Source organism: Trichomycterus rosablanca, chromosome 9, assembly GCF_030014385.1.
Source record: "Trichomycterus rosablanca isolate fTriRos1 chromosome 9, fTriRos1.hap1, whole genome shotgun sequence".
In the NCBI taxonomy this organism is placed as follows: Eukaryota; Metazoa; Chordata; class Actinopteri; order Siluriformes; family Trichomycteridae; genus Trichomycterus; species Trichomycterus rosablanca.
In genome coordinates this window covers 20,712,427-20,735,965 of record NC_085996.1, presented here as the reverse complement: position 1 = coordinate 20,735,965, position 23,539 = coordinate 20,712,427, and the positions used below count along the sequence as shown (strand labels likewise).

At 40.2% G+C, this 23,539-nt stretch overlaps 1 protein-coding gene across 1 annotated transcript in view; it reads left to right on the top strand.

Annotated features, from left to right (window-relative positions):
* The window catches only part of cdc42bpab (CDC42 binding protein kinase alpha (DMPK-like) b), a 130,790-nt gene that overhangs the window by 44,131 nt on the left and 63,120 nt on the right, over nucleotides 1-23,539 (top strand). Inside the window, exons 2-5 of the mRNA XM_063002052.1 lie at nucleotides 4,434-4,525; nucleotides 11,192-11,275; nucleotides 12,056-12,151; nucleotides 17,489-17,637. Coding sequence (XP_062858122.1) covers nucleotides 4,434-4,525; nucleotides 11,192-11,275; nucleotides 12,056-12,151; nucleotides 17,489-17,637 — 421 coding nt within the window. The remainder of the gene's footprint in view (nucleotides 1-4,433; nucleotides 4,526-11,191; nucleotides 11,276-12,055; nucleotides 12,152-17,488; nucleotides 17,638-23,539) is intronic.

Below are 23,539 nucleotides of genomic sequence, written 5' to 3'. Positions count from 1 at the left end.
GGAGTAATTATACAACACAACAAATGTAAAAGATTTTTTCATTTTTTCACAACGGTGCTTCCTCTGCAACTTCTCTGGGGACATTTTAATATTGAATTTTACAAAATATAAAGAAAACACCGGAAGAACACCGTCTGCTGTCTGAATGTTCGCTCACTGTATATATATATACAGTGTATCACAAAAGTGAGTACACCCCTCACATTTCTGCAGATATTTAAGTATATCTTTTCATGGGACAACACTGACAAAATGACACTTTGACACAATGAAAAGTAGTCTGTGTGCAGCTTATATAACAGTGTAAATTTATTCTTCCCTCAAAATAACTCAATATACAGCCATTAATGTCTAAACCACCGGCAACAAAAGTGAGTACACCCCTTAGTGAAAGTTCCTGAAGTGTCAATATTTTGTGTGGCCACCATTATTTCCCAGAACTGCCTTAACTCTCCTGGGCATGGAGTTTACCAGAGCTTCACAGGTTGCCACTGGAATGCTTTTCCACTCCTCCATGACGACATCACGGAGCTGGCGGATATTCGAGACTTTGCGCTCCTCCACCTTCCGCTTGAGGATGCCCCAAAGATGTTCTATTGGGTTTAGGTCTGGAGACATGCTTGGCCAGTCCATCACCTTTACCCTCAGCCTCTTCAATAAAGCAGTGGTCGTCATAGAGGTGTGTTTGGGGTCATTATCATGCTGGAACACTGCCCTGCGACCCAGTTTCCGGAGGGAGGGGATCATGCTCTGCTTCAGTATTTCACAGTACATATTGGAGTTCATGTGTCCCTCAATGAAATGTAACTCCCCAACACCTGCTACACTCATGCAGCCCCAGACCATGGCATTCCCACCACCATGCTTGACTGTAGGCATGACACACTTATCTTTGTACTCCTCACCTGATTGCCGCCACACATGCTTGAGACCATCTGAACCAAACAAATTAATCTTGGTCTCATCAGACCATAGGACATGGTTCCAGTAATCCATGTCCTTTGTTGACATGTCTTCAGCAAACTGTTTGCGGGCTTTCTTGTGTAGAGACTTCAGAAGAGGCTTCCTTCTGGGGTGACAGCCATGCAGACCAATTTGATGTAGTGTGCGGCGTATGGTCTGAGCACTGACAGGCTGACCCCCCACCTTTTCAATCTCTGCAGCAATGCTGACAGCACTCCTGCGCCTATCTTTCAAAGACAGCAGTTGGATGTGACGCTGAGCACGTGCACTCAGCTTCTTTGGACGACCAACGCGAGGTCTGTTCTGAGTGGACCCTGCTCTTTTAAAATGCTGGATGATCTTGGCCACTGTGCTGCAGCTCAGTTTCAGGGTGTTGGCAATCTTCTTGTAGCCTTGGCCATCTTCATGTAGCGCAACAATTCGTCTTTTAAGATCCTCAGAGAGTTCTTTGCCATGAGGTGCAGTGTTGGAACTTTCAGTGACCAGTATGAGAGAGTGTGAGAGCTGTACTACTAAATTGAACACACCTGCTCCCTATGCACACCTGAGACCTAGTAACACTAACAAATCACATGACATTTTGGAGGGAAAATGACAAGCAGTGCTCAATTTGGACATTTAGGGGTGTAGTCTCTTAGGGGTGTACTCACTTTTGTTGCCGGTGGTTTAGACATTAATGGCTGTATATTGAGTTATTTTGAGGGAAGAATAAATTTACACTGTTATATGAGCTGCACACAGACTACTTTTCATTGTGTCAAAGTGTCATTTTGTCAGTGTTGTCCCATGAAAAGATATACTTAAATATCTGCAGAAATGTGAGGGGTGTACTCACTTTTGTGATACACTGTATATATATATATTAGGGCTGTCAAACGATTAAAAATTTTAATCGCGATTAATCTCAGAATTTCATATAGTTAATCGCGATTAATCGCATTAAATAAAATCTGTGTAAATGTTATAGAAAACAAGGATTTTTAAGTGAAATGTGAAAAGTGGACGTTTCTACACGAAGTGAGTGTGTTTTGACCCTTTTGGGGCTTCCATAGTTCATGGACTAGCGTGCTTGACTCCGGTATTCAGTGCCGTAACAGATTAAGTTAATAAAGTGTTTTGCTCCCGATAACTTGTGAATATACCGTGTATTTATTTCTTTATTATGCAAGTGCATCCCTACGACGCTCAGTTATATTATTTTAACAAACCGCAAATGAACAACGGTGGCAAGTCCGACATTAAAACGTTTGTTCTACCAGTCAAGTCTCAACATGAACTAGAATTTGCGTTAACGGCACTATTGTTTTTAATCGCGTTAAATTGAGATTGTGTTAATGCGTTATTATCGCGTTAACTTCGACAGCCCTAATATATATATATAGAGAGAGAGAGAGAGAGAGAGACGGTTGGAGTCAACTTGTTCGTGACGTCACGTGTTTCGCGAATTTCTGTTCGTAATCTGAAATTTGTTCGTACGTTAAGTTGAAAAAGATCGTTTGTAACCCAAAATGTTTGTATGGTAAACCGTTCGTAACTCAAGGGTCTACTGTATTTTAATAATTATCTTTAATAGAATAGAATGCCTTTATTTGTCATATATGCATATGCACACCTAACATACAATGAAATTCTTTCTTCATGTATCCCAGCTTGTTTGGAGGCTGGGGTCAGAGCACAGGGTCAGCCATCGTACAACATCCCTGGAGCTTAGAGGGTTAAGGGCCCAACAGTGGCTGCATGGCAGAGCTGGGAATCGAACAAATCAAACTTTCAGTTAATAGCCCAAAGCTGTACCCACTAGGCTACCACTGTCTCTAAGTCAAGGCTGGCATTGTGTGGTGGCATTTCTTGCCACTACTAACTGGCTTAGCTCAGTTTTCCAAGTTCTGTGGGTCAGTTTTCCTAGGTGTTTTGGTGACAGAATCTACCAAATCCACACAGAGGGTGTATTGGCCATGCTAAATAGACCCGTCTTCTGTGTAAGTGAATGTGAGTTTCCCTGCATTGGATTGATACTCTGTCCAGGGTGTATTTCCGGCAGTGACCCAATCTTGACCAATAGAATTAAATGCATTATTGTGTTATTTTCTATCTAAGGCTTTGATCTACAAACTATTTATAACTATGTTGAAATGCAGCTTTAGTATGCGTTCAATATTACATATTACAAGATGGCCCGTCTGCTATGGATTTCAGCTGGGTGGCCCGGTTACAGAATCATGTCCTTCTGCCTTGCCAAATATGGCCAGCACAGAGGTGCAGATGATTGACATCTTGGTTCCTGTTAACTGACAGTCACCTGCACCTTGTTGAGTGTTGATTTGGTCCAGATGGAAGTGGTTCTATTTATCGTGGTTTCTTTCTTACACATTTCCTTTGTTGAAAATCTGATTTTCTCCTGAAACAGTGATGACAGGCTCAATTCGGTCTGGTTTTCTGCTGGCGTATGATGCCAGGATACTTTCTTTCTGGGAATTCAGCTGGTGTTGCTGCCTTTTTCAAACGTCATGAGGGAAATGCCTTGGACAATCGAGCTGCCCCAGAGGCGGTGATGGCTCTTGTCTGAAGCAGAGTGAATATTTCAGTTCTGCGTTTGATAATCATCACAGGCTTTACAACATTATGTCTGAGGTTTCTGAGCAGGTACTTATTGCTGGTACCCAGTGGAATTTTTTGCCGGAAAAGCAAAATGTTTCCAGCTTATTTTTTAACGTTTAAATGTTGCTGGTTCGAAACCTAGAACCAGGGAAATCAGTGACTTGAGAACTGCATCATTTTTTGCATCAAGGTTTCTTTTGGTAAAGCTAACAAACTGTCCTTTATTGGACTCCATCCTCAGAATAAAATAATAAAAAAATTAAATTGTTGGAGAAAAACAATGAATTATCAAGCATTGGGCATTAAGGAAAACATTCAGTTCACAAGCAGTTGTACTGAACTTTGGCTGTGTTCCAAATGGTGTAGATCTGGCAGAGTGTGTGAGAATTTTAAGTACTTTATCAATTAAGTGTACAGGTTTGATAGTGTAATATGGTAGCCTGGGGCGGCACATTGGAGTTTGCATGTTCTCCTTGTGTCCGCCTGGGTTTCCTCCGGGTGCTCCGGTTTCCTCCCACAGTCCAAAGACATGCAAGTAAGGTGAACTGGAGATACAAAATTGTCCATGACTGTGTTTGATATAACCTTGTGAACTGATGAACCTTGTGTAATCAGTAACTACCGTTCCTGACATGAATGTAACCAATGTGTAAAACATGATGTTAAAATCCTAATAAACAAACAAACAATATGGTAGCCTGTGATTTGGTACACTGCCCTCTATTGAGAAGCTACAAATACTTATAAAAAACAGTGTAATTATTGAGGCCTCCTTTGCATGAGGAAAATTCTATTTTAAGAATCTATTTTCACATTCTACTGGCAAATATTTTTAAGTGATGCTTATGTTTTTTTGTTTTTTTTTCTCACAGCAAAACCGTTCACCTCCAAAGTGAAGCAACTGCGTCTACACAAGGAGGACTTTGAGATCCTGAAGGTGATAGGCCGAGGAGCGTTCGGAGAGGTAAAGTACTTTAGTAATGTGACCTAACATGATGTATTCACTGGGGAATGTGAGGTAGACAGATATGCATGCCAGGAAACCCAACACTATTAGATTACACACCTAGACTGGTGAACTAGAGGGCTCTGGAGAGGAGCCCAGTGCTAAACACTCGATGGCTTGTTTAATAGACGTTTTTATTGGGGGTTTATTTCAATCTAACTGGTAACATGGCTTCATGCCACTTGACTCGTGCCAGTTTTGTGTGCTGCTTTAATTCTTTAAAACCTCTGTTTGGGTTGTGAAGCTAATGTCAGATATTAATGTCATTTATATATATATATAATGTCATTTATATATCAGGTCTGTTAAAAAAAAAAATATATATATATATATATATATAAATAAAGTTAACAAACTGTCCTTTATTGGACTCCATCCTCAGAATAAAATAATAAAAAAATTAAATTGTTGGAGAAAAACAATGAATTATCAAGCATTGGGCATTAAGGAAAACATTCAGTTCACAAGCAGTTGTACTGAACTTTGGCTGTGTTCCAAATGGTGTAGATCTGGCAGAGTGTGTGAGAATTTTAAGTACTTTATCAATTAAGTGTACAGGTTTGATAGTGTAATATGGTAGCCTGGGGCGGCACATTGGAGTTTGCATATATATATATATATATATATATATATATATATATATATATATATATATATATATATATATATATATATATACAGTTAAGGTCAAAATTATTAGCCCCCTAGGAAATTTTGAATATTTCCCTAAAATACTGCCCAATGTTTGCAATATTCATAAAATTTCATATAGTAAATCATTCATCAATGATATGAACAGCTGTGCGTTGCATCATCGCAAAGCACAAAGAAACAAAGTCTGTTAAAAATAAACCTGGCCGTGGTCGAAAACACAAGATTTCCAAAACTTGAGATGTCAACAAGAATCCCCGGACCTCTGCAAAGATTGTTGCTGAGTTGGCTTCCTCTGGACTTGATGTTTCATGCAAGACTGTTGTGAGGGCTCTTCATCGTGGTGGACTTCGTGGTCATCATCCAAGAAAAACCCCGTTGCTCTCACAGCGGCACACCAAAGCCCGACTGAACTTTGCCAGAGACAATCTGAAACATAAGGGTGAGTTTTGGAAGTCTGTCCTTTGGTCTGATGAAACCAAACTTGAGCTGTTTGGGCATATGGATGCTGCTTTTGTTTGCGTAGGAAGGGCGAGGCCTTCAACCCTAAAAATACTGTCCCCACAGTGAAGCATGCTGGTGGAAGCATAATGCTGTGGGGCTGTTTTGCTGCTTCAGGGACAGGAAACCTTGTTCTGGTGCATGGGACCATGAAAAAAGAGGATTATGTGGATATTTTGAAGAATAACATCAAGACATCTGCTGCCAGTCTAGGGGTTAGGTCGTCGCTGGGTCTTCCAACAAGACAATGACCCGAAGCATACATCAAAGTTAGTCAAAAACTTTTTGAAAGACACCAAAATCAAGGTTCTGGAGTGGCCCTCTCAGAGCCCTGATTTCAATCCGATCGAAAATCTGTGGAGGGAGCTTAAGGTTCGGGTCCATGCTCGGAGACCAAGCAATTTGCATGATCTTGAACAATTTGCCAAGGAAGAATGGGCTAAAATCCCTCAGGAGACATGTGCCAACTTGGTTAGAAATTATCAGAAGAGGTTGTTGTCAGTTTTGGATCAGAAAGGCTACACTATTGACTATTAATTGTTAGAGGGCTAATAATTTTGACCATTGCATTTTTTTCTTTTTTCTTGTTTCAGTTCAGCAAACCAATAAAAATGTTCATTTGACCTTATGCAGATGTTGTCTTTGTTCTTGTGGACGCACACAAACTATAAACACTTAAGGTTATGGCCCATGTCATTGGAAGGATAAAGGTTTTATTTGATTTCATAAGGGGGGCTAATAATTTTGACCTTAACTGTATATATACTGTATATATATATATATATATATATACACATTAGGGCTGCCATGCGATTAAATTTTTTTATCGAGATTAATCGTGATAAAAGAGACAAATTCATCACGATTAATCGCAAACTAATAATTAAGCAAAATTTAAACAGTTATGCACATTTTTATTGCAAGAACCATTTCTAGATGCAACACCAGTGGTGTAACTAGGAGCTCATGGGCCCCAGTTCAAAAAAAAAAAGTTGGACCCCCTCAACAAATTGCATATGCTGATGATAAGCATAAATCATGCTTTCAAAATATTTTTATCTAATATTATGCATCAATAACAAAACACAGATATGATTATTTCATAGATCTATTAAGAAAAGCTTTTAATACTGTGTTGTGCAGAAAAATGACTGACAAGTTACCAGACATTATATAGAAGTTATTGACTGTAGCTATAAAAAGTGTTAATTAATACAGTCCATGTAAACGCTTAGTCCATATAAATATCAGATACAAATGTGTTTTTAAAAAAACTACAAACATCACAAATATAAATCATGTTTATAGCCATGTGATAGAATAACCTGAATAAACTGTAGAGATGAAGCATTACGCAGTTTCACTTCTGTCTCAAACAGTACCTGAGGGAAGGGAGGCGGAGCTACGCGGTTTGATGGACAGGTCTAGCAGCCAATGAAAATACTCGTTACAGAGATTGCGTGATTTCATTCATCTTTTCATCAACACGTAAAAATAGTGAAAACCGCTAAAAGTAGTTTTTCATCGGACAGCGACGATAATTTATTACTTTTTTCTGTTTGACTGCGCTGGCGGGTCACAAGTAATGCAGTTTAAAACAGAAGATGCGGGGGGTATAAAACCAGATCCAGTGTCGACAGAACACCCCGGACTTTGGACATACTGCTTTATACAGTCCAGTGTGATCCATTTAACAGCAGTGTTTGTACAGTTCTGTGTACAGTTCATGCGCTTTACATACAAATTCATCTGAAATACAGTTCATTACCACAGAGACACATATTTACGTGGCACAAACAGCCAAATAAAAACAGTTAGATTACAAATTTTAATCTTGAATAATTTTTTTAATCGCGATTACAATTTTAACACGTTAAACGACAGCCCTAATATATATATATATATATATATATATATATATATATATATATATACGATCAGCCATAACATTAAAACCATCTCCTTGTTTCTACACTCACTGTCCATTTGATCAGCTCCACTTACCATATAGAAGCTTTTTGTAGTTCTACAATTACTGAATGTAGTCCATCTGTTTCTCTGCTTTCACCCTGTTCTTCAATGGTCCGAACCCCCACAGGACCACCACAGAGCAGGTATTATTTAGGTGGTGGATCATTCTCAGCACCGCAGTGACACTGACATGTGTTGGTGTGTTAGTGTGTTAGTGTGTGTTGTGCTGGATCAGACACAGCAGCGCTGCTGGAGTTTTTAAATACCATGTCATCGCTCATCTATTGCTGCTGTTTGAGTTGGTCATCTTCTAGACCTTCATCAGTGGTCACAGGACGCTGCCCACAGGGCGCTGTTGGCTGGATATTTTTGGTTGGTGGACTATTCTCAGTCCAGCAGTGACAGTGAGGTGTTTCAAAACTTCAGAAGCGCTGCTGTGTCTTATCCACTCATACCTGCACAACACACACTAACACACCACCACCATGTCAGTGTCACTGCAGTGCTGAGAATGATCCACCACCTAAATAATACCTGCTCTGTGGTGGTCCTGTGAGAGTCCCGACCATTAACGAACAGCATGAAAGGGGGCTAACAAAGCATGCAGAGAAACAGATGGACTACAGTCAGTAATTGTAGAACTACAAAGTGCTCCTATTTGGTAAGTGGAGCTGATAAAATTGACAGTGAGTGTAGAAACAAGGAGGTGGTTTTAATGTCAACAAGTCAAAATCTACCCTTGCTAGCACCCATATGCTACGTTGATCGGCCAAGTAGCAGATCTGACAAAGGACTTAGACTAAAAGAACTGGCACACTAAGTGTTGGGTAGAAAAGTGAACACGAAAGGCGAGTTCAGTGTCAGTAAAGCCCGAGCCAAGAGCAGTGCGCTCCCATCTGATCAAATCACCGTGTGGAGAAAGAGAGCGTTGCCAGAGCGTTAGTGTTGTGTTACGGTAGCACTGGAGCTGTTACTACTAGTTTTTTTTAAAGAAGAGGTTTCAGCCCTGCTGAGCTACAAGTCTGGTCCTGTGTCCTCGTGTTTCTGCCTTTTTCAAATTTCAGCTGCTTGTACAAGCTATAATAATGTCTTCATTCAAAAGCAAAATGTACATGCCACAAACTGTTAAATGGTCTTGCGTGAACAGTATCGACATGTCCTAGAAATATTTATTTGGCTAAGGTGTTGAGTAATTGTTTTTTATTATTATTCATTAATTTAATAAATTATTAATTTTTTTATGATAGTAAAGTAGAAATGTGTAAGTGTCGTGTGTTTGTGTGTGTGTGGTGTGGGGATGGCCAAAGCTCTTTAATGCATTGCCACCCTGCCCTGGGTATTCCTGCCTTGTGCTCACTGTTTCCCAGAGGAACCAGACTTACTGTGATCCTGACCAGGATAAAGTGTTTGAGAAAAATAAAATGAAATGTTCTGTACTTCAGTGTTAGGGTTTATAGTCCCTGGCATACTTTTATTTAATGGCTATTCTACATATATGTGTGTTTTATTTTAGTACTGATAACATTTTATGACAGAATTATTATTTAATAAATCATATTGGGCAGCATGGTGGCTCAGTGGGTAGCACTGTTGCCTCACAGCAAGAAGGTCCTGGGTTTGATCCCCAGGTGGGGCGGTCTGGGTCCTTTCTGTGTGGAGTTTGCATGTTCTCCTTGTGTCTGCGTGGGTTTCCTCAGGGAGCTCCGGTTTCCTCCCTCAGTCCAAAAACAAGTGAGGTGGATTGGAGATACAAAATTGTCGGTGTTTGATATTAACCTTGTGTAACTAGTACCTATGGTTTCTGTCATGAATGTAACTAAAGTGTGTAAAACACGATGTTAAATTCCTAATAAATACAGTGCCTTGCAAAAGTATTCAGCCCCCTTGAACTTTTCAACCTTTTGCCACATTTCAGGCTTCAAACATAACGATATGAAATTGTAATTTTTTGTGAAGAATCAACAACAAGTGGGACACAATCGTGAAGTGGAACGAAATTTATTGGATATTTTAAACTTTTTTTAGAAATAAAAAACTGAAAAGTGGGGCGTGCAATATTATTCAGCCCCCTTGCGTTAATACTTTGTAGCGCCACCTTTTGCTGCGATTACAGCTGCAAGTCGCTTGGGGTATGTCTCTATCAGTTTTGCACATCGAGAGACAGAAATTTTTGCCCATTCTTCCTTGCAAAACAGCTCGAGCTCAGTGAGGTTGGATGGAGAGCGTTTGTGAACAGCAGTTTTCAGCTCTTTCCACAGATTCTCGATGGGATTCAGGTCTGGACTTTGACTTGGCCATTCTAACACCTGGATACGTTTATTTGTGAACCATTCCATTGTAGATTTTGCTTTATGTTTTGGATCATTGTCTTGTTGGAAGATAAATCTCCGTTCCAGTCTCAGGTCTTTTGCAGACTGCAACAGGTTTTCTTCCAGAATGGTCCTGTATTTGGCTCCATCCATCTTCCCATCAATTTTAACCATCTTCCCTGTCCCTGCTGAAGAAAAGCAGGCCCAAACCATGATGCTGCCACCACCATGTTTGACAGTGGGGATGGTGTGTTCAGGGTGATGAGCTGTGTTGCTTTTACGCCAAACATAACGTTTTGCATTGTGGCCAAAAAGTTCGATTTTGGTTTCATCTGACCAGAGCACCTTCTTCCACATGTTTGGTGTGTCTCCCAGGTGACTTTTTATAGATATCTTTGAGAAATGGCTTTCTTCTTGCCACTCTTCCATAAAGGCCAGATTTGTGCAGTGTACGACTGATTGTGTCCTATGGACAGAGTCTCCCACCTCAGCTGTAGATCTCTGCAGTTCATTCAGAGTGATCATGGGCCTCTTGGCTGCATCTCTGATCAGTCTTCTCCTTGTTTGAGCTGAAAGTTTAGAGGGACGGCCGGGTCTTGGTAGATTTGCAGTGGTCTGATACTCCTTCCATTTCAATATGATCGCTTGCACAGTGCTCCTTGAGATGTTTAAAGCTTGGGAAATCTTTTTGTATCCAAATCCGGCTTTAAACTTCTCCACAACAGTATCTCGGACCTGCCTGGTGTGTTCCTTGGTCTTCGTGATGCTCTCTGCGCTTTAAACAGAACTCTGAGACTGTCACAGAGCAGGTGCATTTATACGGAGACTTGATTACACACAGGTGGATTCTATTTATCACCATCAGTCATTTAGGTCAACTTTGGATCATTCAGAGATCCTCACTGAACTTCTGGAGTGAGTTTGCTGCACTGAAAGTAAAGGGGCTGAATAATATTGCACGCCCCACTTTTTAGTTTTTTATTTCTAAAAAAAGTTTAAAATATCCAATAAATTTCATTCTACTTCACGATTGTGTCCCACTTGTTGTTGATTCTTCACAAAAAATTACAATTTCATATCGTTATGTTTGAAGCCTGAAATGTGGCAAAAGGTTGAAAAGTTCAAGGGGGCTGAATACTTTTGCAAGGCACTGTAAATAAATAAAATAAATCATATAATGTTTTTCTCTCAGGTGGCTGTTGTGAAGGTGAAGAATGCAGACAAAGTGTTTGCCATGAAGATTTTAAACAAATGGGAAATGCTGAAGAGAGCTGAGGTGAGCAGCATTTTAAAATTCCAGCTCTTGTGGGGTGTTCCTGGTCTGCAGTGATCAAAAGTGGTCACAGTGATTTGTCATAGTGTTTATGCCAGATGCCCTTTCTATTGCAACCCTCCTATTTATCCAGGCTCTGAATAGGCACTGAAGGTACACTGATGTGTCCCCCTAATGACTATGACCTTGTAATGGCACACTATTTCTGTGTTTGGGATTGGAACCCCAAAACTCAGACTTTGCTGTTACCATCCTACCATTATACACAAGCTCAATATCTACTCTTATCTTTGATGGTAGTTAGTGTAAGATAATGTTAGATATTTGCTACTGGAGCATCATTTCATATCATACTTCTAGCTAATATGTTTATTATAATCAATCCACTTTTTAGAATTATGCTAGATTATTGCCTGCACAAAATTTAGGATGTGTTCACTGTAATCTATGCTCATTTTCTAGTTTTTTACTTGTGCAATGTGTTTAAACCCCCCCAAGTTTACTTTATGACTACAAACTATTGTGACATGGTTTTTCTATCCTCCTGAACTGTGTCTGAAAAGTTTGGTTTATTTATATTGTTTCGCTGGAGCATAATGAGTGCATTTATAAATGGCATTGTGAGCTGTTAAAGGTTGTGTATAAGAGTAATTCCATTTTGCACAGGTTAGAGAAGGGAGGGGGAAGATAATCTTTTTTCTTCCCAGCTTAATATAATTGGGAAATAAAATATACATTCTTTGGCTCCCTGTGGCATTTTCCACCCTCCTTTTCTTTTCTCAGACGGCGTGTTTTCGGGAGGAGCGGGACGTTCTGGTGAATGGGGACAGCCAATGGATCACCACGTTACATTACGCCTTTCAAGACGAGAACAACCTGGTGAGGAATTCCCATAATATACACATAATACTGCTGACTCGGAACATAACACATATATATATTTACTGCGGTCTCCGGCAGAATATACTCCAACCACACTGTCAAGGGCCTTTCTGCTTTTCCTATTTAGCGTCGGTGCTCCAAAAATGCACGGGAAGCGCTGAGCTCGCCGCTTATAGTGCATGTGTGTGAAGAGCAGATAAGCTGTACAGTTGGAAAGATGGTGATGTTTCTGAATGGATTGCAGACAGAATGATTAAGGGGAAATGATCTCACAGCCGGCTGGCAGTGTGTGTTTAGCTGTGTCTGACCCCTGCTAAGCCAGACACATTTTCCCATGTCTGTGTTTACGGAGCAGTGACAGAGCAAGAGAGAGTGGGTGCTGTGTTACAGTAGCTGTGTAATTCAGCTCTAATAGGATTATTCTCCAGGCTGTATTGATATTGTGCCATTACTATTCCCTTTAAAAATAGACCTGTGCCATTCTAATATAGCTGTGACTAAATAAAGTGCATTTGTTTACAATTCAGCTTTCCAAAAATTGCTGACTGCTTAAATCTTAGAACGTACATTAGTGAATGTGCATTTTTTTTGGACAGAATATTAGATATGAGACAGAGGCTGTGTCCGAAATCGCGTACTTTAACAGTACATACTAAATTCAAGGAGTGCGCACTGCTCGGCCGGTAAAGCAGTAAGCTCTTTTAGTACGCAATCTCAGACATACTACGTCCGCCTCTTACCAACATCACATCATCGTCACAGTTAAAGCCCCAATATTCATTAAAAGCCCCACTTGCCAACATTTTATTATATATAAAATTATATATATATATATATATATATATATATATATATATATATATATATATATATATATATATACAGTATATACATGTATATATACGGTATATACACCGATCAGCCGTAACATTAAAACCTCCTCGTTTCTACAATCACTGTCCATTTTATTAGCTCCACTTACCATATAGGAGCACTTTGAAGTACTACAATTACTGACTGTAGTCAATCTGTTTCTCTGCATGCTTTGTTAGCCCCCTTTTATGCTGTTCTTCAATGGTCAGGACTCTACCAGGACCACTACTGAGCAGGTATTATTTGAGTGGTGGATCATTCTCAGCACTGCACTGACACTGACATGGTGGTAGTGTGTTAGTGTTGTGCTGATATGAGTGTATAAGACTGTCACTGCTGGACTGAGAATAGTCCACCAACCAAAAATATATACAACCAACAGCGCCCTGTGGGCAGTGTTCTGTGACCACTGATGAAGGTCTAGAAATTGATCAACTCAAACAGCAGAAATAGCTGAGTGATCGTCTCCGACTTTACATCTACAAGGTGGACCAACTAGGTAGGAGTGTCTAATAGAGTGGACAGTGAGTGGACACTGTATTTTAAAACTCCGGCAGCATTGCTGTGTCTGATCCACTCATACCAGCACAACACACACTAACACACCACCACCATGTCATTGTCACTGCAATGCTGAGAATGATCCACCACCTAAATAATAGAAACAAGTGTAGAAAGTGTAGAAACAAGGAGGTGGTTTTAATGTTATGGCTGATTGGTGTATATATATATATATAGCGCAGCCCTTAACATAACCCTTTTTCACCCATGCACTCTGCACAGGCGCTTCTATCCGCCAATAAGGGTCCTTACACAGCGTTTGAAGACCCCACCCACATATGCCGGTCACCCCTCCCTGCAGGCACTGCCAATTGTGCCCGCTAGATGGCGCCCAGCCGACCAGTGGCAACAAACCGAGGAGTTCAAAATCTCTGCGCTGGTGTGCTAGCGGAATATCCTAATTATATTTTTTTATTTCATTCAGGGTTGTACACAATCATAAAATTTTTGTCTTGCTTACACTTGTAAACAGCCGACTCTCTGCTTTCCTCCATCTTTCTTCTTACACTTCGAACGCCTTTGCAGCTCCAAATGGGATAGATTATCGGCCCGCAGTGTGCTGTGTTTACATACTTAGAAATGGCTGCCCATGCAGTAGGTCACCCGGGTACTTTTTGCGTACTGTTTAATGAATACTACCTATTCGGACACACTACCTGCTCGTGCATACTGTTCAGTATGAAAGTATGCAATTTAAAGTACAGAATGAAATCCGTTTCTCACATGCACTTTTATACACCTATTTCCCAGTCCAAGAATATGTGGACACCTTAATATAAGATTACAAAACCATAGGCATCAGTATGGCATCACAGCCCCTCCTTTGCTATAACAGCCTCAGCACTTCTGAAAAAACTTCCCGCAACTTCGGTGGGTAGCTCTGTCGCCTCACAGCAAGAAGGTCCTCGGTTTAAACTCCAGGTGGGGCGGTCTGGGTCCTTTCTGTGTGGAGTTTGCATGTTCTCCCATGTCTGTGTGGGTAATCTCCGGGAGCTCCGATTTCCTACCACAGTCCAAAGACATGTAAGTCAAATCTTGTTTTAACAGTAACTACTGTTTCTGTCATAAATGTAACCTAAGTGTGTAAAACATGACGTTAAAATCCTTATAAATAAATAAATATTTCATGGTCCAAAAATATGTGGACACCGTAATATAAGATTCCAAAACCACAGGTGTCAGCTCCATAACAGCCTCAGCACTTCTGATAATGCTTCCCACAAGATTTTGAAGTGTGTTTGTGCCTATTTGTGCTCATTCTGAGTAACGTTTTCGAAGGTCAACCACCCAGTCAAAACAAACAGGCCTTCACATTCCACTTCTTCTCAGAGGTGTACAGTAGAGTTGAAGTCAGGTCTCTGTGCAGGCCACTAGAGATCCTCCACACCAAATATGTCAAACCGTGTCTTTACTAGCTTTGTTTTGTGCAGCGGATCATAGTCATGCTGGAACAGGACAGACCTTGATAAGATCAGTCTTGAAGCAGATAAAAAACATTAAATCTCAGTCCAGTGTTTGTTTTTACCGAAGCATTTATACATGCAGCTGTGGCCGCTAAAGCACAACCATCGTACAAACAAATCTAAAGACTTTTATGGTACTTTCTTAGGGTCATGTTTTAAAAAAAGTCTGTACTATATATTCAGTTATTTAAATACTGTGTATTGGATTCAGGAGGAAGTCATGTGTGTTCACGTGCCCTAAGCTGAGTGTTTTCCAGGTTTGCTTTCAAGCCTCTGATATCTCAAACACTTGTTGTTCACCGTTCAGTAACACCCTGAATGTACACACTACAACAGGCTTAGGGAGAAAATGCCATTGTCTTGTTATGTGCAGTGTTACACCGATCAGCCAAAACCGATCAGCCAAAACCACCTCCTTGTTTCTACACTCACTGTCCAATTTATCAGCTCCACTTACCATATAGAAGCACTTTGTAGTTCTACAATTACTGACTGTAGTCCATCTGTTTCTCTGCATGCTTTGTTAGCCCCCTTTCATGCTGTTCTTCAATTGTCAGGACTCTCCCAGGACCACCACAGAGCAGGTATTATTTAGGTGGTGGATCATTCTCAGCACTGCAGTGACAATGACATGGTGGTGGTGTGTTAGTGTGTGTTGTGCTGGTATGAGTGGATTAGACACAGCAATGCTGATAAAGTTTTAACACCTCACTGTCACTGCTGGACTGAGAATAGTCCACCAACCAAAAATATATCCAGCCAACAGTGCCTGTGGGCAGTGACCACTGATGAAGGTCTAGAAGATGACCAACACAAACAGCAGCAGTAGATGAGCGATCGTCTCTGACTTTACATCTACAAGGTGGACCAACTAGGTAGGAGTGTCTAATAGAATGGACAGTGAGTGGACATGGTAGTTAAAAACTCCAGCAGCGCTGCTGTGTCTGATCCACTCATAGCAGCAAAACACACACTAACACACCACCACCATGTCAGTGTCACGGCAGTGCTGAGAATGATCCACCACCTAAATAATACCTGTGGGGTCCTGTGGGGGGTCCTGACCATTGAAGAACAGGGTGAAAGCAGGCTAAAAAAGTATGTAAAGAAATAGATGGACTACAGTCAGTAATTGTAGAATAACAAAGTGCTTCTATATAGTAAGAGGAGCTGATAAAATGGACAGTGAGTGTAGAAACAAGGAGGTGGTTTTAATGTTATGCCTGATCGGTGTATACTTCACATTATGTTTATCAGGACTTTGCATGCAGTATCAACAGTCATGTGCTGAAGTAATAAAAAGTCAAGAATGCAATTGGCATGACGGTTGTGGTCAAATTGACAAGGATGTAGAAAAACAAGTCAACCATCACCAAGCTACGATTGGTGAAAGCTTTGGCCTGGCCACTAGCCACATACGAATGTGAAGCCTGGATGCTGAAGATAGGGGAAGAAAGACACATTCAGACTTCAAGATAATGACCATTGAGCATGTTTACAAGATGGCCAGAACAGAATAGGAGCCACTAAACCACATTAAGTCCTGCAAGTTATGTTACTTTGGGCACCCACATGACAACATTGAAGTCAGTGTTATGACAGGACTTGTGGACTCAAGGACAAGGAAGACCAAGAATAAGCTGGATTGACAACATCACAACATGGATTACATTGTCAGGGGCTAGTCTGCTACAACTGATATGAGACAGAGAGCAATGGAGACAGCTGATCCATCTCTGCAGCCAGTCATCGCAAAATGATGACAGCATATTGACATGACATGACATTGACATTGGTCTACACAGACATGTTTGGCTATGTTTTGCTGGGGTTGCCTAAAGCCCTGTATTGGATTGGTCTTCTTTAATGCATTTTACCCCCTTTTTCCTCCCAATTTAGCATAGCCAATCTGCTGCTGGCAACCCCAACAGCATCCAAGGAGGGTGTATATCTCCTGTCTCACAAGAGCCAATCCCCGATCTCTGCGCTCCTCGACAACCAAGGTCTCTATACAGCATTGATAACCCCACCCCTTAATATGGTCTCTTCCCACCAAGCAGACTGGAAACCAATTTTGTCTGCCACATTAGCCAATTATGCCTGCTAGAGGGCGCCCAGTCAAAATTTGAACCGGGGAGTTCAGAATCTCGGCGCTGGTGTGCTAGTGGATAATCCCACCATTCAATAGATTGGTGTTCTGCCCAGAGTGTTCCTACCTTACACTCAGTGTCTCATTGGAACCGCACATGTCCCGACCCTGATCAGGATAAAACAGTTGCTGGAATTGAAATGTGTTACATGAACTTGTTTGGTGTATGAAATGTATAAATGGACTTTGTTTAATTGAGCTGTTTATTGTTAATAGTTTACGATGCTGCATGTGAACGTACTTACTTTAATATTCCATTGTTTTCCTCCTTTACCTTTCTCTCTAAAGTACTTGGTGATGGACTACTATGTAGGCGGAGACCTGCTGACTTTGCTAAGCAAGTTTGAAGACCGTTTGCCTGAAGACATGGCTAAATTCTATTTAGCGGAGATGGTACTGGCTATCGATTCAGTGCACCAGCTGCACTATGTACACAGGTAAGCTCTATGTCGATCCTTTCAGTTTGTTTATGCCAGGATTACTATCCCTTTCATTTCGGAAAGTATTTCTTCTTGAGTCTTTGTTCATACAAACCTAATTTCCATAAAAGTTGGGACACTGTAAAATGCAGTAGAAACAAGAATCATTGATTTGTTTATTCTATTGAACCTTTATGTAACTGACAAAAAGACAAGGACAAGATTTTCAATTACCAATGTTTTTACCGGTCCGTAAAATAGGATTGTCAGAAACACAGAGGTTTTTTCCATATGAAAACACAGCACTGGGGTCCACAAAATTGCTTAACATGCACATTTTAGATGCACATAAACAGTAAAATGAACATATGTAATGTAAAACCTTTAAATAAATATTACTGTACTACTGGGGAGAAATTTCATTTACCTTGTGTGGTGGAGGAGATGTATTTTTTGCTGTGATTGTACAGTATAGTCGGGACTCAGAGAGTCTAGTATTCTGAGTCTGAAGCACTGCTGGTGGCTACTGATGCATAATTTAAGAATAAAACACTGACAAAAGGCGAGAACAAAGTGAGCCTCCTGACAAAATAAAGCCTATCACTCATGTAAACAGAGACGTGTGCCGACTAGTGGGCAATTACTGAACTGCTGGTCTTGGAACGCTTCTCACAGGAATTTTTTAACAATCGGACCGGACATTCAGTTTTCCAGATTATGTGTGTTAAATCTGTTAAATGGAGGTCTGTTAAATCGAGGTTCCACTGTTTAGATAGATACTGTTTAGATGCACTGTCAGGCGAATATACATACCCTCCCTGGACGCCGTCGGGGTTTCCAGCAGCGGAATGGCTAAGCTAAATTGGGAGAAAAATGGGACATTTTAGGACATTCGGTTTTCTAGATTTTGTCTGTTAAATCTGTTAAATGGAGGTCTGTTAAATCGAGGTTCCATTTAAATTTCGGTTTTCTAGTTTTTGTCTGTTAAATCTGTTAAATGGAGGTCTGTTAAATCGAGGTTCCATCAAAATTTAGAATTTGATGTCTGCAACTTTAAAATTATTGGGAAATGCTTGTTTATTACATATTACATTTACTACATGTATTACATTGTATTACATCACCTTTCCTATTAATTACACTTTTTAATGGTTTGGGAACTGATGTCACTAACTGTTGCAGCTTTGCAAGTGGATTTGTTTTCTATTCTTGCTTGATACAAGACTTTAACTGCTCAACAGTCTATGGTCGCTGTTGTCTGATTCTCCTCTTTATGTTGCACCATACATTTTCTATAGGAAACAGATCTGGACTGCAGGCAGGCTAGTTAAGCACAAGCACTCATTGTGTCTACAAAACCACGCTTTTGTATTGTGAGCAGAATGAGGCCTGACATTGTCTTGCTGAAGTAATCATGAACATGATGGATTGAGGCATATGTCTCCTCTTCAGTGGTACCTTTATGGATATGCAGATCAGTAAAGAACATGCCAGGATACGCTTCCATACAATAAACATGTGAAACTTCTTAAAGATAGTATATTACCAATTACAATTACGGATTATTACAACGTCTAGTTCCAAAGATTCCTAGTTTAGGGGGCGTCAAGTTACAAGGTACCAGTGTATTTTTAATTGCTGTTGAATTTAACAGCCCAACACCCCAGCTGTCACATAGGAAACGGCTTTACTCCATTTCCATAACGACGAGCTCCAGTAGCTTGTAGCTCAGCCATGATTGATGCGTTTGTTGTCATGAAGGGTGGGATTCGAATTGATCATGCAGAGAGAAACACACAAACTCCCACCCCCAAAATACACACACGTTCACACTCCCTCGTTCACACGTGTCTCCGCACACCCCCAATACGTACTCACGATCTATTCTTGCTGTGATAATTGTACGCTGGTTTTGGGGTTGGTGGGGGAAGCGGAAAGGCAGTAATGACAGGGTGCTCGAGGTATGGTCAGCTTTCTCCTGTGAGAGTTTGGCACGCTTGGTTGTAGGAGGGTGGGTAAGGGTGTGGGATGCTCCCCTGGGAGCAAGCAGTGGAGGAGGGTGGGTGTGTATTTGTATGTGTTTACCAGTCTGGGTGCTGATTAATGTATAAAAATAGCCAGTGTGTGGTCACTGGCATTCATGGTGTGTGTTTGTATTCACTGTAAATAGCATGGATGAGTGATGGGAAGCTATTCAGATTCCCTGAAGTGAACTCCTTATTGAGAAATAAATCATTTAATGTCATGCCCAGTATACAAAAATGGCTACATTTTAATGTACTCTCATTAAAAATAGCTTTAAATTGGGTGTTTGGGTGGCACAGAGGTCTTACACGCCAGCACTGTCTGAGAGAAGGAAGGTCAGATGCTGCCACTGCTATATGTGTGTTATCTTTGGGTCTGGTCCAGTAAAACATAATGGGTGGGCATGTCTTTAGTCATATTTTTAAAGCCGGAACTTTATTCAGGGCTTGATTTGTGGAGGGATGATGAAAACAGAACTAATGGTACTGGTTTAAATTAAAATGTAAGGTAAACAAATAAACTGGTGGTGTCTGACTTGACATGGAGGAGCCCTCAGATGTAACACTGGCAATTTTTTTAAAATCAGAAAATGATGCATAATAAGAAAGGTATCAAATAAAGTTAAGTCCGACAGATAAGCTGCCCATGTGCAGACGTCAATTCTACACACCTGTCCTTTCTACGCAGCTGTCCTTTATTGTCTGTGCTTGGGGGTGTACGACCACTGCATTGTGTGCCATTGATCTCAGCCATATGTACGTTCTATTATTGATTAGGGCCATGTGTTAGAATGGCTAAGGCCAGATTGTGGAATCTGAGGTTGCCACAACTTTGGTTACCAAAGTCCAGCAGAACGCCTCATAAACACATCACGTTTCACGTTGCCCTTGTGAAACGTCACATTTAGGTTGAGGTCTGGCCATTCAGCACCTTGATTTTGTTCTTTTTCTTTAGCCATTTAGATTCAAATGCAGTGTTCTTTTAAAAATTAGCATTTAGTAGCCTTTGATGCTGACATTTAATAGGCTGGAGAGGTCCATTGATTTCTGGAGAAAGGTCAATGTATGGACTCTGTAATAAGTCTGTTTGATCCGTGCTTGTTAGTACCCAAGTTTCTCGCTGCTGATGATCATACAAAAAGTGTTGGATCAAATGTGGAGATTTTGTTTAGTTTTTAGACCTATATTTTGTTTATACAGTCTTCTCATTTCTATATTGGACAACTCATCACACCCCCTCCATGACCTCCTAGTCAGACAGTGGAGCACTTTTAGTAACAGACTAATTTAGCTCCGCTGTAACAAGGAACGGTACAGGAAATTGTTTGTACCAACAGCAATCTCACTGTATAACTCCTCTCCACTGTGCCAGGACATCATAGCACACTACCTGGTCCATGAGTCACTACCTGGACTATCAGGACAGACTGATGAAGCCTGATTAGCCACCTGGATTATGGAACCTACATTGCACATCTGTGAATATTTACTATTCTATCTATCTATCTATCTATCTATCTATCTATCTATCTATCTATCTATCTATCTATCTATCTATCTATCTATCTATCTATCTATCTATCTATCTATCTATCTAATCTATCTACAACCCCTGGCAAAAATTATGGAATCACCACTCTTGGAAGATGTTCTGTCAATTGTTTAATTTTGTAGAAAAAAAATTAATCACAGACATGCCACAAAACTATCATTTTTCAAAATGTCAACCTTCTGGCATTAAGAAACAATAACAAAAAGAAACAAATATAATAGTTGTGGTCAGTCACAATTGCTTCTTTTAGATCAAGTAGAGGAAAAAAATATGGAATCACTCAAATCTGAGGAAAAAATTATGGAATCACTCTGTAATTTGCAGTTTAAAAACAAAACATCTGCAGCAGATTAGATTTGCTAATTATTCTTCAGTTTAAAAAGAGTGCTTACACCTCGGAGAGCTGTTGCACAAAGCAGATTGTCATGAATCATGGTTCCAACACAAGATATGTCAGTTGAAACAAATGAGAGGATTATAAAACTCCTTCAAGAAGATAAATCATTGTGGAATGTCGCAAAAGATGTTGGTTGTTCCCAGTAAGCTGTGTTTAAAATCTGGACCAAGTACAAAGAAAATGGAAAGGTTGTAAAAGGGAAGCATACTGGTAGACCAAGTAAGACATCAAAGCATCAAGATAGAAAACTTAAAGCAATATGTCTTGAAAACAGAAAATGCACAACAAAACAAATGAGAAACAAGTGGCCGGAAAGTGGAGTCAATGTCTGTGACTGAACTGTAAGAAATCACCTAAAAGAAATGGGATTTACATACAGAAAAGCCAAACAAAAGCCACCATTAACACCTAAAAAGAAAAGAACAAGGTTAAAGTAGGCTAAAGAAAAGCAATCGTGGACTGTGGGTGACTGGATAAAAGTGATCTTCAGTGATGAATCGCGAATCTGCATTGGGCAAGGTGATGATGCTGGAACTTTTGTTTGGTGTCTGTCCAATGAAATGTATGAAGATAACTGCCTAAAGAAAACATGTTAATTTCCACAGTTGTTGATGATATGGGCCTGCATGTCGGGTAAAGGCACAGGGGAGATGGTCTTCAATAAATGCCAAAGTCCACATTGAAATTTTGGACGCTTTTCTTATTCCATCAGTTGAAAGGATGTTTGGTGATGATGACTTCATTTTTCAAGATGATAATGCATCTTGCCATAGGGCAAAGGACGTGAAAACTTTCCTTCAAGAAAACATAATGTCAATGGCATGGCCTGCAAATAGTCCGGATCTCAATCCATTTGAAAATCTCTGGTGGAAATTGAAGAAAATGGTCAATGACAAGGTTCCAACCTGCAAAGCTGATCTGGCAACAGCAAGAGACAGTTGAAGGCAGATTGATGAAGAATACTGTTTGTCATTAGTTAACTCCATGCCTCAGAGAGTTTAAACCATTATAAAAGCCAGAGGTGGTGCAACAAAGTAATAATGGTGCAGTGTTTTCTAATGATTCCATAATTTTTTCCTCAGATTTGAGTGATTCCATATTTTTTTCCTCTACTTGATCTAAAAAAAAGCAATTGTGACTGACAACAACTATTATATTTGTTTCTTTTTTTATTGTTTCTTAATGCCAGAGGGTTGACAGTTTGAGAAATGATAGTTTTGTGGCATGTCTGTGATTTATTTTTTTTCTACAAAATTAAACAATTGAAAGAACATCTTCCAAGAGTGGTGATTCCATAATTTTTGCCAGGGGTTGTATCTATCTATCTATCTATCTATCTATCTATCTATCTATCTATCTATCTATCTATCTATCTATCTATCTATCTATCTATCTATCTATCTATCTATCTATCTATCTATCTATCTATCTAATCTATCTATCTATCTCACTATCTCATCCATCCATCCACCTACCTGCCTATCTATCTAAGTACCTACCTATCTTTCAACTTTAGTGATGTGATCTGGGATGTAAGCTATCACATTATAATTGAGGGCAGGGTCATGATTTGTTTGCACCGGTGTTAATGGTTTGATTGCACAGCACGTATGTTTGTTGAATCTGTGTTTTCTTGTTGACCTAGCGTCTCGTCATTGCTGTAACTGGTTCAACAGTAACTACCTCATGCTGTTTTTTCTGGATTCCCCCCTCCTCCTTTTATCGCCTAATCTAGTCATTTCCATTCCTAATTGTCCTAATCCTAACCCCCAATTTGATCAAGGAGAGCCGGTACACTACACATGCCCCTCCAACGTGTCCAGTCTGCAGTGGCTTCTTATCACCTGGCAGTGTTGGGTTACCATACAGACCTGTAACACAGATCGCAGCGGCAATGGAAGTGACCCCTTCCATTCTCGAACACGGCTAATTGTGTTTGTGTACATT